General features: G+C 50.8%; 1 protein-coding gene across 2 annotated transcripts; it reads right to left on the bottom strand.

Moving 5' to 3' along the window:
- Window positions 1–226: 226 nt before the first annotated feature.
- CCDC42 (coiled-coil domain containing 42) lies at window positions 227–14,891 on the bottom strand. Of its 2 annotated transcripts, XM_030799955.1 has the most exons (7): window positions 14,582–14,891; window positions 14,134–14,239; window positions 13,681–13,785; window positions 11,531–11,728; window positions 5,546–5,767; window positions 5,262–5,420; window positions 227–500 (listed from the first exon to the last, which is right to left on the bottom strand). In XM_030799955.1, exons 1-7 carry the CDS (start codon window positions 14,662–14,664, stop codon window positions 423–425), a joined length of 951 nt encoding a protein of 316 aa, XP_030655815.1. In that variant the 5' UTR covers window positions 14,665–14,891; the 3' UTR covers window positions 227–422. The 2 variants fall into 2 exon arrangements, with proteins under 2 accessions (XP_030655815.1, XP_030655816.1); XM_030799956.1 differs by lacking the exon at window positions 5,546–5,767 and having other exon boundaries at window positions 250–500.
- Window positions 14,892–16,030: the final 1,139 nt, after the last annotated feature.

The raw sequence follows: 16,030 nt of genomic DNA, 5'->3' as shown, positions 1-16,030 counted from the left end.
TTGAAGTGGTGGATGAGAGAAGAGTCCTCTGTACTGACCCTACTGGTTTGTTGCCCACCTGAACACTGACTGTGTGTGACCCCAAAGCCAAGGGGACACCAGACCTAAGATGTGGTTTCTAGTTCCCAGGCAGCCCAGGTGACCAGCTTTGAGAGTGAGTGCTCGTTGGGGGGGGTCCCCCGTCGCTACACTCTTCCCCATGAATAAACTACCAAAGGGCTAGAGAGAACTTGAGAACAAACTTCTTAGAACATTCACTGTTTTCAGGGATAGAATGAGGCCCAAGTGGGAAAATAAGCAGGTGTCCCTCAGCAGGAAGGCACAGCGGGCATCAGTCCCGAGCTAGACTGACTGGACCGCAGGCTCACGACTTCTTCTTTTATGACCTCTGTCTCAGGACGTTCTGGAACAAGGCAGCCTCCTTAAATCCGGACTTGCTGTTGTTCCTTCTTTTTCACCTCTGCCCAGATGTCCGATAGGTCTTGGATAAATTGCTGGATCTAGAAAGGCAAGGAGCCTAGCGTTAACTCCGCCCCCCAGAGGCCTCTCCTGTCCCAAGGTGGAGCATCCCAGGCATTCACTTGTAAAGAGTTCATCATTGCTTTCCTGTGACCGACTTCTTTTTAAATTTTTATTTATTTATTTTTTTGATACGAGAGTCTTGCTCTGTCACCCAGGGTGGAGTGCAGTGGCATGATCTAGGCTCACTGCAACCTCCGCTCCCTGGGTTTAAGCGATTCTCGTGTCTCAGCCTCCTGAGTGGCTGGGATTACAGGTACCTGCAACCATACCCGGCTAATTTTTGTGGTTTTAGTAGAGATGGAGTTTCACCACGTTGGCCAGGCTGGCCTCAAACTACTGACCTCAAGTGATCCACCCGCCTCAGCCTCCCAAAAGGCTGGGATTACAGGCCTGAGACACTGTGCCCAGCCATGACTGACTTCTTGAGGAGGCCACTTTCTCTAATTTGACAATGTTTTGAGGTGAAATTGAGTATCGGGTGTAGCCGATTAGCAGCAACAAACAGGGATGGAGTTGGGAACTCCTGGAGGCAGACCTGGTGACGTATGAAGTCCAGGCTGAGAGTCGAGCAGGAGGGAGAAGAAAGAAAGGGTCACAAGCAGGCTAGTGGATGAAAAGGATTTAGCAGACAGGGTCCTGTCAGCGTGGGCAGACTGCCTTCCACAACTTCACCGCCCTCAAGGTGGTCGTGCACTCGAAACCCAGAGCTGATGCTCATCATGATAACCTTGAGTCATGAAAAGGAATGTAAATTCTGTTCACTGGCTTCTGTTTTTTAAAGAGCACGCAGTCAGCACAACACAGAAGTCATGCTCCAGAAGTCAGATGACCTAGCTGGGCCCCCGTTGCAGGTCTGGGGCAATCACTCCATCTTTCTGGGACTCAGTTTCTTCATCTTTAATAAGGAGAGAGGTAGAAACGATTGGCCCAGACAGCCTCTGAGATACCAGTTCTAATGCAAACCAAAACCACAGTGAGATACCGTCTCACATCACTCAGAATGGCTACTATTAAAAAGTCAAAAAATTACAGATGCTGCTGAGGTTGTGGAGAAAAGGGAACGTTCATATACCATTAGTGGAAGTGCAATTAGTTCAACCATTGTGGAAAGCAGTGTGGCGATTCCTCAAAGAGTTAAAATAGAACTACCATTCAACCCAGCAGTTTTATTACTGGGTATATACCCAAAGTAATATAAACCGTTCTATCATAAACACACATGCATGGGGATGTTTACTGAAGCACTATCCACAATAGCAAAGAGAATCAACTTAAATGCCCATCAGTGGTAGACTAGATAAAGAAAATGTGGTACTTATACACCACGGAGTACTATGCAGCCATAAAAAAGAATGAGATCATGTCCTTTGCAGGAACATGGATGGAGGTGGAGGTCACTATCCTTAGCAAACTAACGCAGGAACAGAAAACCAAATACTGAGTGTTCTCACTTATTAGTGGGAGCTAAATGATGAGAATACGTGGACACAAAGAGGGGAACAACACGTACTGGGATCTGCTTGAGGGTGGAGAGTGGGAGGAGGGAGAGAATCAGAAAAAATGACTATTGGATACTCGGCTTAATACCTGAGTGATGAAATAACCTGTACAACAAACCCTTGTGACATGAGTTTACCTATATAACAAACCTGCTCGGCCGGACGCGGTGGCTCACGTCTGCAATCCCAGCACTTTGGGAGGCCAAGCTGGGTGGACCACGAGGTCAGGAGATCCAGACTATCCTGGCTAACACAGCAAAACCCCATCTCTACTAAAAATACAAAAAATTAGCCAGGCATGGTGGCAGGTGCCCGTAGTCCCAGCTACTCAGGAGGCTGAGGCAGGAGAATGGCGTGAACCCGGGAGGCGGAGGATGCAGTGAGCTGAGGTCGCACCACTGCACTCCAGCCTGGGCGACAGAGCGAGACTCCGTCTCAAAAAAAAAAAAAAAAAAAAAACCCACAAAAACAAAAACAAAAAAACCTGCTCATGTACTCCTGAACCTAAAATTAAAAAAAAAAAAAAAAAAGGATTTCAGCTCTAAAACTTCTCCTTTTCAAGGCTGTCTCCAGAGATGGAACTAAACAGACTGTCCAAAGCGCTCAACAACTGTCAGCTGCTGATACTATTACTATTACCGATATCATTCCCATTTTGCAAATGAGAAAACAGAGAGTCAATGAATTAAAGCAGCTTTCCCAAGATGACAGAGAAGACAGGTCAGCATTTCCTGAGCTATGTTCTCATAATAAGTGGTCACATGCCCCAAAGGAATTCTGTGGTCAAGTCAGTTTTAGAAACGCTGCCTGCTGGGAGCATCTCAGGGCACAGAACTATAGCAAAGACTCCAAGCCCTGTTTGTTTTTTTAATCTTATCTTTGTTTAATTTAGAGTTTCTAAATGTATTAGTCTATGGAGTCCTTTTATTCCCCCTAGGAAACAATATCTCAGGATTCAGCTTGGAAAGTGCTTGTTCAGATAGTTTGGCTTTTCTTCAGGGATAACGCCAAACCTTCTATGACACACTCTAAGGAATTCAAATTGACTTGGCCTTCTGCAGAATAGCTTTTCCTAAGCTGTCCTGTGCACCACGTTCCTTGTTCTGTATAAGCAGCTGTCTTTCAAAGCCAGTGCCTGCATTAGTTGCAGGGATGCTGTTGAGAACATTATTCATAGAGTGTCAATGAAGGCTCATCGAGAAATTTCAGTGACAACTAAGTGCCGGGAAAAGGCGCGCTGTCTGGGAGGAAACCTTATTTTTTTCTTATGCTAGTATAAGAGCTACTGGTGGCTTTTCATTCGGGTTACCAGCAAGCTCAGAAACAATTACTGCCCCTGTCTAAGACCCTTAAGAACCAAGGGCAGTCTGTATTTCTCTCCATCCTTGACCTCTGAGTTCAACTTGAACTTTCCCAGGCTCTTAATTTTAAACCTTTAGGCTACTCGGTCATGTGTATTTCCGTGAGTAGGTTCATCTCCTACGGGAATGAAGTGAGATATTTTCAAATAACTTTTTGGGCAATCTGAAATTCTCCTGTAGAGGTGAATCCAAGTTGAGAGGGATTCAGAAACTCAAAATTTGGAGTGGATGGACTAGAAGGTATGGTCTCAGCAGGAGATGCACCTGTGGGAGTGAGCTGCTGGAGGGCAGCATCTCCCACTGAATCTTGAGACGGGGTCTTGCTCTTGTTGCCCAGGCTGGAGTGCAATGGCGCGATCTCGGCTCACTGCAACCTCCGCCTCCCAGGTTCAAGGGATTCTCCCGCCTCAGCTTCCTGGGTAGCTGGGATTACAGGTGCCTGCCACTGCGCCCGGCTAATTTTTGCATTTTTAGTAGAAATGGGGTTTCACCATGTTGGCCAGGCTGGTCTCAAACTCCTGACCTCATGATCCACCTGCCCCAGCCTCCAAAAGTGCTGGGATTACGGGCATGAGCAACCGTGCTGGGCCCTCCCGCTGCATCTTTCTTTACAACAGCTAAGGGCAAGGGCCCAAGGACCTCCGGGAGGCCGAGGGGAGGGGGCCTGAGGATTTCTGGGAGTCTCTGAGGCCCTATTCTGGGGGACAGGGGTTTTTGAGGCCAAAACTGTTTTTACGATAATATTAAAATGTTATTTGCCTTTTTTCGCTCTTACTCTCTCACGAGCACCCAGTGGCATTTCCCGGAGACGAGTTTCCGTGACATATGCTGTCACAACAGAATGAATGCAGGAGTGGACATAAGCACCTGCCTGTCCTCTGTTAAACCAGACATTAAAGGGATTTGTGAGTGTGTCAAACAATGCCACTCATCTCATAAAACACTTTTGAAACTTTTTTCATAAACAATGCTATTTCAGTTAACATAGTTTTATCATTATTTAAAAATGAATGAATGAAACAAATATTTTTAAATTTTCTGTTTTAATTTCTATTATGGCAATTATAAATAGATATAACCCCATAAAGAAAAGCTCTCTGGGAGTCCTCAATAAACTCTAGGAGTATAAAGGCGAAATGTTGAGAATTGCTACTTCCAGAACACACTTGCTTACAAATGCCCTTCTTTGGGCTATAAAATAATTCTGTTCAAACAGGCTTTAAGATGTAGGCTAATTATTTGTTTTAGGGAACTCCCTTTTCCTAGCTGTGTATATTTCATGAATTTCACCTTTTTTTTTTTTTTTTTTTTGTAAAAGTAGGGAAAGTGCCTCCAAGTCAACTGCTGTTTTTTTTTTTTTTGAGGCTGGCCTTGAACTCCCAACCTCAGGTGATCCACCCACCTCGGCCTCCCAAAGTGCTGGGATTACAGATGTGAGCCACCGCACTGGCCCCAATTTCTCTTTTTAACGAAGTGTGGGCCTCAAGCTCAAGCCTTCAGCAAGCCACAGTATCTCACTAGAATAAGGCTGTTTTGCACAACTAATGGATTCAATAGTGGGTCCCTGCTACTGCTCTGTAGACTGGGGCTAAAAAGGGTTTTGGTGCTAATGCAATGGTTCTCAAAGTAGGGAACCCTAAACCACTTGGGAACTTGCTGAAAATGTAAATTCATGGGTTCTCATCTCAGATCCACTGAGTCAGAGACTCTGCAGGTGGGGCCCAGTAATACGCCTCACCCTCCCAGGTGATCCTGATGTTGTTAAATTTTGAGAGTCCCTCCTCCGCTGCCCTGTCGGGTTCCTTCTTTCACCCAACCAACTGGCAACCTCCTCGGCCCAGCTGACCCCATGGGCCCAGTGCCTGTCCCCTCCTCCTACCATGTCCAGCTGCTTGTGGGTGTCCTCCAGTGCCACCTCGGTCACCTCCTTCAGCTGCTTGCTCACGATCTGGAAGAGGTTCAGCGTGGCCATCTTAATGGTGCCCAGCAGAAGGGTCTTCTTGGCTGCGGTGTTCTGGATGTGTGCCCAGCGAGATTCCTGGAGAGTGGATAAGGACGGGGCATGAGCACAGCATGTGGTGTGTGTATGTTTGTGTGTGTGTACGCTCAGGCCCTCACTCACCCAGTGCCCGGGAGCCCCCTGGCCCACCCCGGGCCCCTCACCCAGATGATGACATTGCTGCGGGCACGGTCGAAGCGCATCTGCAGCCTTGCCAGCTCATTGTTTTGCTGCAGGATCTCATCATCCTTTTCCTCCATGTAGCGCGCCAGCCGGGCCTTGGCGCGCTCAATCTTCTCCTGGCCCTCCTGTGCAGACTGCATGAGGTCGTGGTGCATGCTCACCAGCGTCTTGTAGCGCGCAATCACCTCATGGATCTCCTCGAACTGTGGTCAGGGGCTCAGGTCAATGTACAGCCAGCCCCTGGGGCCTGAGGGAGCCACCCAGTCCTGCCAACCCCCAGCCTGGATGCCTGGACACCTGGACACCTGGGCAGGGAGGCCCTTGGCCAGGGTCACAGCCAGAGGCTGTGAGGGACACTGGGGTCCCGCTGCCTCCTTCTCCTGGGTTTGCACGGGCCACGGTCCATTTGTTGGGCGGGGGGATGCACAACTGGGCCAGGGATTTTCGACTTTAACTGCATGTGAGAATCACCTGCAGGGGCTTTAAAAAGGACACCTCCCAGTCTCCACCCCCGGAGATTCAGATGAATAAACAAGTCTTCTGTGGTCTCTGGCATCTGAAGTTTGCAAAAGGTCCGCAGGTGGCTCTAGGCACAGCCAGGGTTGATAATTGCTGATGGAAGGTATTTTGCAACGTCTCCCAAGGCAAGAATTTCCTATTCAACAAGATTGTACCAGGAACCACTTACAAGCCAGGAGCTAAGCTAAATCCTAGGGAAATAGCAGGAGTTAGGAAAACCAGACTCTGCTCTTAGGAAGCTTACAGCTTGGGGGGTGGCACGGAGGGAGGACAGACAGACAAGTAAACAGTTACAACGGCAAGATAAGCCCTATCTATGACTGGGGGATGGGGCTGGACGGGACTCCGGGAAAGCCTTCACGTTGGTGATCTCTGGTATTTGTTCATTTGCTGAGGGAGAAGCAGGGGCTAGAGAGGGTGCTGGTGGGGCAGGTGGCCTGCCAGACTCAGCTCACCTCCCCCAGCCTGGTCCAGAACCATGCCACTCTGGCCCTAACCCTCAGGTCCCATTCAGTGGAACAGAAGCCCTAAAACCCACGCTCTTTAGAAGGCAGCATGAAAGCCAGTTCTGTGATGCCAAGTTGCCTTCCTAGGGGCTTATCAAAGCATGCCTTTCAGCCACCCAGGGGAAACTTCCCGAGCACCTTCTCCATCTCATGGCATCTCCAGTGATGGATGCATGTGCCAGAAAAGGTTTCTTGGGAGAAAGGGTGGCTGAAATAAGACGGGAGGTATATAAATAGAAGATAGCCAGCAAAAGCAGGTGTAGGGAGGTGAGGCAGTGCTACAGGTGAAGGAGACAGCCTGGGCAAAGATGAATGGAATAGGGGGTGGTATGTTCAGGATGCTCAAGGTAGCCTGAGTTCAAGATGGGGAGGGAGAGATTGAGAAGAAGAAGAAAGGAAGAAGAAAGAATAAGGAAGAAGAAAAAAGAAGAAAGAAAGAGGGAAGGAAGAAGGAAGAAGGAGAGGGGGGAGGGAGGAAGGAAGGAAGGAAAAGAAAGAAAAGAAAGGGAAGGAGGGAGGAAGGAAGGGAAAGGAAAAAGAAAAAGGAAAGAAAGAGAAAGAAAGAAGGAAAAAAAGAGCTCAGTAAACCTTGGGAAGGCGTGTGGACTTTATCCGTTGAAGGATTTTAAGAAACAGAGAGACAATTCACGTCTGCATTTCTGAAAGTTCATCTGGCACACAGTGCAACAGCGTACCACAGTTCAAATAAATGGACCACATCACAGCTACTAGGAACACACCTCTAAAACTTAATGCTGATGTCAAAAGGATTTAGGTGCCAAATCGAAACGCCTCCCACTGCCCAAAGATGAGATGATTTGAACATTAGTAAGAATAAGTGCAAACGATTAAAACATATCAAATATGTTAAAAATCCACAAGTTCACAATGATACTAGAAACATCACAGGTCAGTGCTAGAGAACCAATTCATTATTCTGAAAACTAAATAAAGTGTTTAACAAACTTTCTCTGTGAGACCCACATAGTAATCAAATGGTTGATGAAGGAAAGGGTCTCGTTATGAAGTCCTTTTCTTTATGGTAGTGTTCTAGCAAATAAATGAGGAAGGGTTGCTAGTGAGTGTCTTCCCGCGACCGTTGAGGAAACCAATATTCTGACTTCTATCAACAAAGATTAATTTTACCTGTTTTTAAACACGTCAGTGGAATCATAAGATATAACCTCTTTTGCGTCTGGCTTAAGAAGCATACCAACTAAGGGCAGTGTGAGGACCTTATATGGACTCTCATTGGAACAAACCAACTGTACAAAAAGCATCCGTGCAATAATTTGTCTTAAAAGACAGGGTCTCACTCTATTGTTCAGGCTGGACTACAGTGGCATAAACACAGCTCACTGCAGCCCTGACCTTCTGGGCTCACGCAGTCCTCCTGCCTCAGCCTCCCAAGTAGTTGGGACCACAGGTGTGTGCCACCATTCCTGACTGATTTTTATTTTTTAATTTTTTGCAGATTTGTGGGGGGGGCGGGTCTCACTTTGTTGCCCAGGCTGGTCTTGAACTCCTGGGCTCAAGTGATCCTCCCACCTCAGCTTCCGAAAACACTGAGATTACAGGCATAAGCCACCACGCTTGGCCCATTTTGTGCAATGAATGATACTGATATTTGATGTTAAGGAATTACTATCAATTTTATAGTAGGTGTGACAATGGTGTTGTAGTTATTTTAAAAAGAGCTCTCATCTCTTAGAGATACATACTGCAGAGAGACACAAATGGATGAAAATATACTGTTTGCTTCAAAATGGTAGAGGTGGGAAAGTGTGGGGGATGTGACTATGAATTAATAATTATTAGAATCAGGTAATGAGCAACAGGTGTTCTATAGACTATTGTCTTTACTTTTGTGTATGCTTAAAAATTCCGTATAAAAAGTTACAAAACATTAAATGTGACAAAATAATAAAAAGAAGCATGATTTGAGATTTTTTTTTTTTTTTTTTTTTTGAGACGGAGTCTAGCTCTGTCATCCAGGCTGGAGTGCAATGGCATGATCTTGGCTCACTGCAACCTCTGTCTCCCGGGTTCAAGCGATTCTCCTGCCTCAGCCTCTGGAGTAGCTGGGATTACAGGCACCTGCCCCCACGCCCAGCCAATTTTTGTATTTTTAGTAGAGACGGGGCTTCACTGTGTTGGCCAGGCTGGTCTCAAACTCCTGACCTCGTGATCTGCCCACCTCGGCCTCCCCAAAGTGCTGGGATTACAAACGTGAGCCACCGCGCCTGGCTATTTGAGAATTTTTGAAAGCAGAATACTCAAAAAGTTACAAAACGTTAAATGTTACAAAATGTTACAAAATAATAAAAACAAGCATGACTTGATAATTTTTAAAAGGATACTCGTGATGTCTGAGGACAGGTGAAGAAATGTAAGATTTGGAAGGACACAAAGGATTTCATTTACCGGATTTCAATTATCGGTAGCGTTTGATTTAAGACAAAAGAACTGGAGGCAGATGGGGAAAATACGAAGATTTAGCAAAGCTGTGTGATGAGTACTTGGTTGCTGTTATGTGTGTCTCTATACTTTCCAGTATTCTTAAAGTATTTTGAACAAAATAAACAACGAAGAAAAAAGAGAAAGAGAGGGGGGTTGGGGGAAAGCTGAACAGGCTGGCCAGGAACGACGCGGAGTTGAACTCCAGACGTGGTACCACTGGTGGCCTGGATGAGGAAGGGGCAGGGGCTGGATTCCAGAAATACTTCCAAGGCAGAACAGACCAGATCTGCTGATTGATAGCTGTGGCACTGAGCAGGAGGGAGGAGCCAAGGAGGCCCGAGTTCTGGCGGGGCTGTGAGTGGGTGGTCCTGCCTTTAACCAGCACAGGTCGCGCCAGCGGCAGGGCTGTCCTGGGGCTGGCAGGAAGCAGATTAGATGAGTGTGCATGGGATGAGTTAAATGTGGGGGTCTCAAGCTTAGGAGGGAGACACAGGCCAATTTCCTCCATTCTAAGATACATATTTTACCAACTCTGAATTCAAGACACATCTTACAATTATTTTTGGTTTGTTTGTTTTTGAGACGGAGTTTCGCTCTTGTCGCCCAGGCTGGAGTGCAATGGTGCAACCTCGGCTCACTGCAACCTCCGCCTCCTGGGTTCAAGCAGTTCTCCTGCCTCAGCCTTCCAAGTAGCTGGGATTACAGGCGCCTGCCATCACGCCTGGCTAATTTTTGTATTTTTAGTAGAGACGGGGTTTCACCACGTTGGCCACACTGGTGTTGAACTCCTGACCTCAGGTGATCCACCTACCTCGGCCTCCCAAAGTGCTGGGATTACAGGCGTGAGCCACCGTACCTGGCTACATCTTGTAATTCATCTGCAGTTTTAATCTGGTCGTCCCTCCTTACTTCCTGCCCCCCAACAAACCCCAACCGTGAAATGAGCCACTGACCTTATAGTACGTAGCACCTTTGAGTGGAGGAAATAGTGCAGGGTGGGACTCACGCATGAGTAAATTAGGTTAGTGGTTTGATATGGAAATTGTGGGAACTTTAAACAGTTGTGCGTCCTGTCGCCCCTTCCCTCAGAGGACATGGATCCACACCCCTGGAGGGGGTGCCTCCATCTGCCCTAGTGAGGGGATCTCCTGGCTGTTGGTCACATGGGGGAGGATATAATGTGACATGGGTGGCATCCATGGGAGGCCCTGGACATTGCTAAGAAGAAAAGTGGAGGATCGCTCACACCTGTAATTCCAGCACTTTGGGAGGCCAAGGCAAGCGGATCACGAGGTCAGGAGTTCAAGACCAGCCTGACCAACATGGTGAAACCCCGTTTCTACTAGAATTAGCTGGGCATGATGGCGGGCTTCTATAATCCCAGCTACTCGGGAGGCTGAGGCAGGAGAATCACTTGAAAACTGAAGGCAGAGGTTGCAGTGAGCTGAGATTGTGCCACTGCACTGCAGCCTGGGCAGTAAGAGCGAAACTCCATCTCAAAAAAAATAAAAGTGGGGGGAGGATCTGAGACAGAGAACCTGGACCCACCACATAAGAAGGAGCTGGGAAGAGGAGCCCCCGCCCGAGGAGCCTGAGAAGGAAGGGCCAGAGGTAGGAGAGAGAGGGAGGTGCCACTGAGTTGAGGGCAGAGGTGGGTTTCCGGGAGGGGCATCGGCAGTGTCAGATGCTGCAAGAGGTGCGGTGGAGCCAAGAGGTTCCCTGGGCTCCAGCCACAGAGTCTGCAGGGAGAGCCCTTGTCAATGACACTGTGGGGCCTACTGAAGCGTGGCTAAAAGCAAAGGCTCTCCCCACCGATGAGCTGTGAGACTCTGAGCAGGTGGCTTAACTTCTCGGAGCCTCCATTTCCTTCTCTGTAAAAGGATGATCAGCCTGGGTTCACCCTGGAGCTCACCAGCGAACTGAATGAAGTTACCCGTGTGAAGCATCAACCCCGGGGCTCAGCACATATGAAGCACCCCAGTTCTGCAGGAGGTTGAGTGTTTTTCCTACTCCTCTCCCTTACTCTCCCCAATTCACTCTCCAGTCAACAGAAGACACTGAGAGGAGGGGATGCAGGGATAGAGGGAGGCCACGTGCTGACACACATACACACACCCCTTTAGACAGACACAGCCATGGACACACATGTAGACATAGACACGCAACTCATGCAAGATATGTACACAGTTGTGACTCACACAGACACACAAAGACACACCACTAGGCCCCACCCCTTGAGAAACTCATCCAGCCTCACTAGAGGCTTCTTTTAGCTGCTCCCCAGTGCCCCCCCAGGGCTGGCTGCATCTCCTCGGAGCAGGGTGCCCACCCTGCAGAGCTCCTGGGGCCCAGAGGGTCCACAGTCCCCAGCCAGCTGACCCTGAACTCCACCCCATGGCCCCAGGCCCCGGGGAAGAGGAGGTGGGGCTGAGGAAGGTGCCAGGGCCGCCCCCCACCTCTGCCCCTGCTCCTTGAATTCACCTCGGAGTTCTCCACCACCTTCTCTAGGTATTTGCTGAAGATGGAGTAGTCCTTCAGCTTGGCGCTCAGCCGCTGGTGCTCCAGCCGCAGCGCCGCCACCTCCTGCTTGCCCTTGGTCAGCTCCTGCATGTGCTGGCGCTTTAGCTCTCGCTCCTTGTTGGCTTTCTTCATGGCGCGGATCCGTTTCTGGTCGTTCTCCTGGGGCCCGGGGAGGCGGCGCTGGTCAGGAAGCCTCGCCCGGCCCTCCCGGGGCCGAGGCCTTCCTGGGCCTGGTGGTGCCCTCAGACCCCTCTGTCTGCACAAACCATCCTGGCAACAGGCAGAGATTGCTGGGCCACCCATGGGGCAGAAGAGGGGTGAAGGAAAAGGCTCTCCAGGGTTATTTGAAGCTGGCTGAAGAGATTTCTGTGGACTGAGGTGGGGCTCAGGGGACTGTGAGGACAGAGGTTTAATCCAAAGTCAACAGGTGGCCCTGGGGCCGGAGGGGCAGACAGGAAATGGTTCTTTCCTGTGGGACTTGGGCTCTGGACTTCAGAGAGTGGACTGGGAAAGACCTGCATTGCATTGGGCTCAGAGTCTGGAAGAAGTCAACCCCCCGAGAAGACTGAGAAAGTCCAGAAGTGGGAGCAGGAACCCTCCTGACATAGCTTCTGTGGTTTCTGTTCTTAGTGGTGGCCATTTTCCATGGAGCAGAAGGACCCCTCCCGGACCAGAGCTGAGAGGCTGGAATTTTCTCCCGATTCGGTACTCCGTGCCTCCATTTTCCCAGCTGTGGAGATGGGAGGCAGAAGCCCCTCTCCCTTTCACAAGCTGGGGCAACAGGGCTAGAGCTCCAGGAAGATGAGAGAGGAGATGTGCCTGGTGCTGTAGGGCCTGGGGAGTAAGGCCACTGGGAGAGCATGCTCCTAGAAGCTCAGACTGGCATCCCGCTGAGGGAGGAGATGGAACAGGCAGTTCGATGCCCAGAGGACAGAACGAGGCTCAGTTACTGCAGTCAATCCAATCCTGCCTCTTCCTTCTGCAGAGCCCTCGCCTAAGATCAGGGGCAAGCCCACCCCTCGCCCTGTGTGGCTCCTTTCTCCCTTCAGAGGCTCCTGTGATTCCACGTGGACGGGCGTATGTGGTGGTGGCACTTGGAGGCCACTGAGGAAGGTGCATGCAGGATCTATATGCTGCCCCGTAAGCCCAGGAGAGGACTGAAGGGGTCTAAACCAGTGACTTTCAAATCCACTTGGTCATCAGAACTGCCTGGGGAGCTTTTTAAAAAATATAGAAGCCTGACCCCAACCTCAGACGTGCTGAAAGCAACAAGAGAAGCCCCCGGGGTCTGTGTTTATAGCAAACTCTCTGGGAATTGAAGCTACCGACCCTCTGAGAGCCATTTGGAGAATGCCTCACGCCCAAATCTCCTCCTGCCCCAACCACTCCATAAGTGTTTCGCTGGCTGCTAAGAAGAACTGGACCTCTGGAGAATGTGCCCAGTCCAAGGACTTCCTGTCCCACATGGCTTAGGCACAGAGCAGGAAGGAAGGTGCTTGAGAGCGGGGCTTCTTTGTGGCCGATGGCAATCATTACCCACTCCCGGAGCTGGACCAGGCCCTTCAGGGCTGCATAAGTGCTAACTGGAGTGGGTCTGGATAAATCTGGATTTTTAAGATGATTGAATTGCTCCACTAAAGACTGAAGTGAGAGAGGATGTCTTGGAATGGATTCTGGTGCCTGGTCCTTCAATCATCCCCTGCCTGGACCTTCAGTGCAAGGACAAGGATGGAGGCATGGGGTGGGTGGAGGGACTAAAACTCTGTCTCATTCATCATTGCATTCCCCAAGTGTTTAGTCCTGACTGTAGCACCTTCATTCATTCATCCATGCATTCATTTACTGGATAAACTGTACATCCTAGGTACTAGAAAAGAAATAGGAAACAACCATCTAGAGGGAGCAGAGACTGATAGGTAAATGGAAAATTACAAACAGAGACAGGTGGGGGACATAAAGGATGCCTAGGGAAGTGCCAGGCAATGTTGGAGCACTAAGGATGCTTTTAACTCAGGGCGAGGAGTCAGCAGAAGCAAGGAGGAGGAGCGGCAGTTTGCCCATCTGCCGAGTATGGATCTCCGGCTACTGCGGCCGCCCACACCCCTTCAAACCTGGATGAACTGCTCAAACTTCTGGATGTGAGCCTTCAGCTGGGCTTCCTTAACGCCCAGTTCTTCCCAGCGCAGGTTCAGGGTTTCCATTCTGCGCTGAAACATCTTTGGGGTGGGGGTGGGGGAGCAGAGAGGTCAGGAGGGCTCCTGACATGAGTACCAAGAAAGACCCCAGCATCCCTGCCCCAGAGGCTCCATCCCCAAGCCCAAGAGGGTCCATAGGAACCTCCCACTTTCTACCCCATGCCTGGCTCGGAGCAGAGCATCCCTGGACAGTGGTACCCCCAAGACCCAGATCCTTTCTGTTCTCCCCAAAGAGACCAGACCACCATAGAGGACTCCTGGCTCTAGCCACCCCACCCAGACAATGGAGGGCTGTCCACAGGCTCTCCCAGAGCCCCAGCCCACCCTCTTCCTTTCCTGCCCCTCTGCACTCCATCCCCGAGTCCCCACCTTCTTCTTCTGCATCATAGTTTGATGCATCATTTTCATCTCCTTTTTCTTCTCCAGTAGCCGGATGGATGGGGACTCCGACGCCCCCTCAACATTGGGGAGTTTCCTGTGCAAAATGTGAACACGAGAGGGCTGTGTTTCTGAGACGGCGTAGGCTGGGGCTGGGAGTAACCCGTGGAGACAGATACCCATGGGGAAGGAGAGGGGCCTCTCTCCCTTTCCGAGGGAAAGGAATGTTGTGTTGAGAAGCATAGAGGGCCATGCAGGAATGAGCTGGGGGAGGGTGACGGGGTGGAGACCAGCATGATGGGGTGGACTGGTGCCAGGGTTATTTGGGGCACTCGGTTACAGGAGAGGAGGGGACAGACAGGTTGGGAGATGAGGTATGGGGTGGGTGTGAGTGGTCCCAGGCACAGAGGGGTGGGCAAGCCAGGCCTCAGACACTCACTGGAGCATCTGCAGCAGCCGCTCCCCATACTGCAGCCGGAAGTACTCGGCCAGGTCTTCCTCTTCCATGATGCCCAGACTCATGGTGGCAGTGACCTCACGGCCCAGGCAGCTGACTCTTCACAGTGAAATTGTGGGTAGCAGAGCCACAGGTGGCTCAGGGGTGGTGGCTGTGCTCTTGTTTCTCCCTTTGGCCTTCAGGGTCCCACAGATGATGGTGTTTGCGACTCCACAGAAGGAGGCTGGAGACAGGATGGGCGGCTCAGGACGATGTGCTGGGGCAGTGATGGGAGATGTGGTTACCTAGCAACAGGCTGCCTGGTTCTGTGGCCGGCACGTGGAGTCCAGGCGCTGCCCTCTGCCCCCTGCCCCCATTGGTCCTCCCCTTGCTGGGGTCGTGCTCTCTGCTCCTGCCCTTTGCCCTCAGGAACTCTGGGAAGGCATTAGGCCTGGTTAGATGCTGGTTGCCATGGAGCCCAGGGCCAGGAGGCAGCTTCTGGAGAGTGTGGCTGAGAAGGGGCATCGGGTGGAGGAGCGGCCTTGTGCGGGCGCCCTGCTCTTGGGGCCTCCCTGGGGTTCAGGTGTGGGTGAGAGTGAGGGAGGGGCTGGGCCTTGGTCGGAAGGCCGTGAAGAAGAGCAGAGAAAGGAAGGAGGCGCTTATCGGCGGCAGGGGTGGAGTCGCGAGGAGGCGGGAGGTTAGAAGCTAGGTGGCAGGCCCAGCACGCGGTGGGGTGGAGTGGGGAAGGGGGGACGGGCGGGGGGTGCGCGTGGACAGGCACAGGAGGAGGGCCCAGGCCAGGCCCCTAAGAAGAAGAGACTCGGGGCCTGCGCCAGTATTTTTTGTTTTGTTTTGTTTTGTTTTTTGTTTGTTTTTGTTTTTGTTTTGAGACAGCGTCTCGCTCTGTCGCCCAGGCTAGAGTGCAATGGTGGGATCTCAGCTCACTGCAAACTCTGCCTCCCGGGTTCAAGCGATTCTCTTGCCTCAGCCTCCCGAGTAGAGTAGCTGGGACTACAAACGCCTGCCACAACGCCCGGCTAATTTTTGTATTTTTAGTAGAGATGGGGTTTCTCCATGTTGGCCAGGCTGGTCTCGAAATCCTGACCTCAGGTGATCCACCCGCCCCCGCCTCTCAAAGTGCTGGGATTACAGGCATGAGCCACCGCGCCCGGCCCTGCGCGTTTTTGTTTTCATAAACTTAAAATCGGAAGAAATGCCAAAACACGGTAACGGAAATGACCCTATTTAAAGTGTTGACTCCGTGGTGGCCTCCTTCTTTGATCCCGTCAGGCTGAGCGCATGAACTCATCTGGCTGGAGGTCGGACGTCTTCGCGTGGGACGGCGGGTGTGCGGCGGACGCTCTGGGGTCTCTGGCTGGACTCTGGCCGTGACCTTGAGCTCGCTCCCACCAGGCGCAGGCTCGCTCTGCTCTCCGCCTCCCTCCCTCCCAC

Source organism: Nomascus leucogenys, chromosome 19 (assembly GCF_006542625.1).
Source record: "Nomascus leucogenys isolate Asia chromosome 19, Asia_NLE_v1, whole genome shotgun sequence".
NCBI classification, from domain to species: Eukaryota; Metazoa; Chordata; class Mammalia; order Primates; family Hylobatidae; genus Nomascus; species Nomascus leucogenys.
The sequence above is the reverse complement of the archived record's forward strand: the minus strand, read 5'-3'. Positions and strand labels throughout refer to the sequence as shown.

Excerpts from the sequence above, each read along its gene's own strand:
- CCDC42 (XM_030799955.1), bottom strand. The coding sequence starts at position 14,664 with ATGAGTCTGGGCATCATGGAAGAGGAAGACCTGGCCGAGTACTTCCGG. Across the intron at positions 13,786-14,133 it reads CTATGATGCAGAAGAAGAAG|ATGTTTCAGCGCAGAATGGA; the intron begins GTGGGGACTCGG and ends CCCACCCCAAAG. Across the intron at positions 5,421-5,545 it reads GCAGCAATGTCATCATCTGG|GAATCTCGCTGGGCACACAT; the intron begins GTGAGGGGCCCG and ends TCCACTCTCCAG.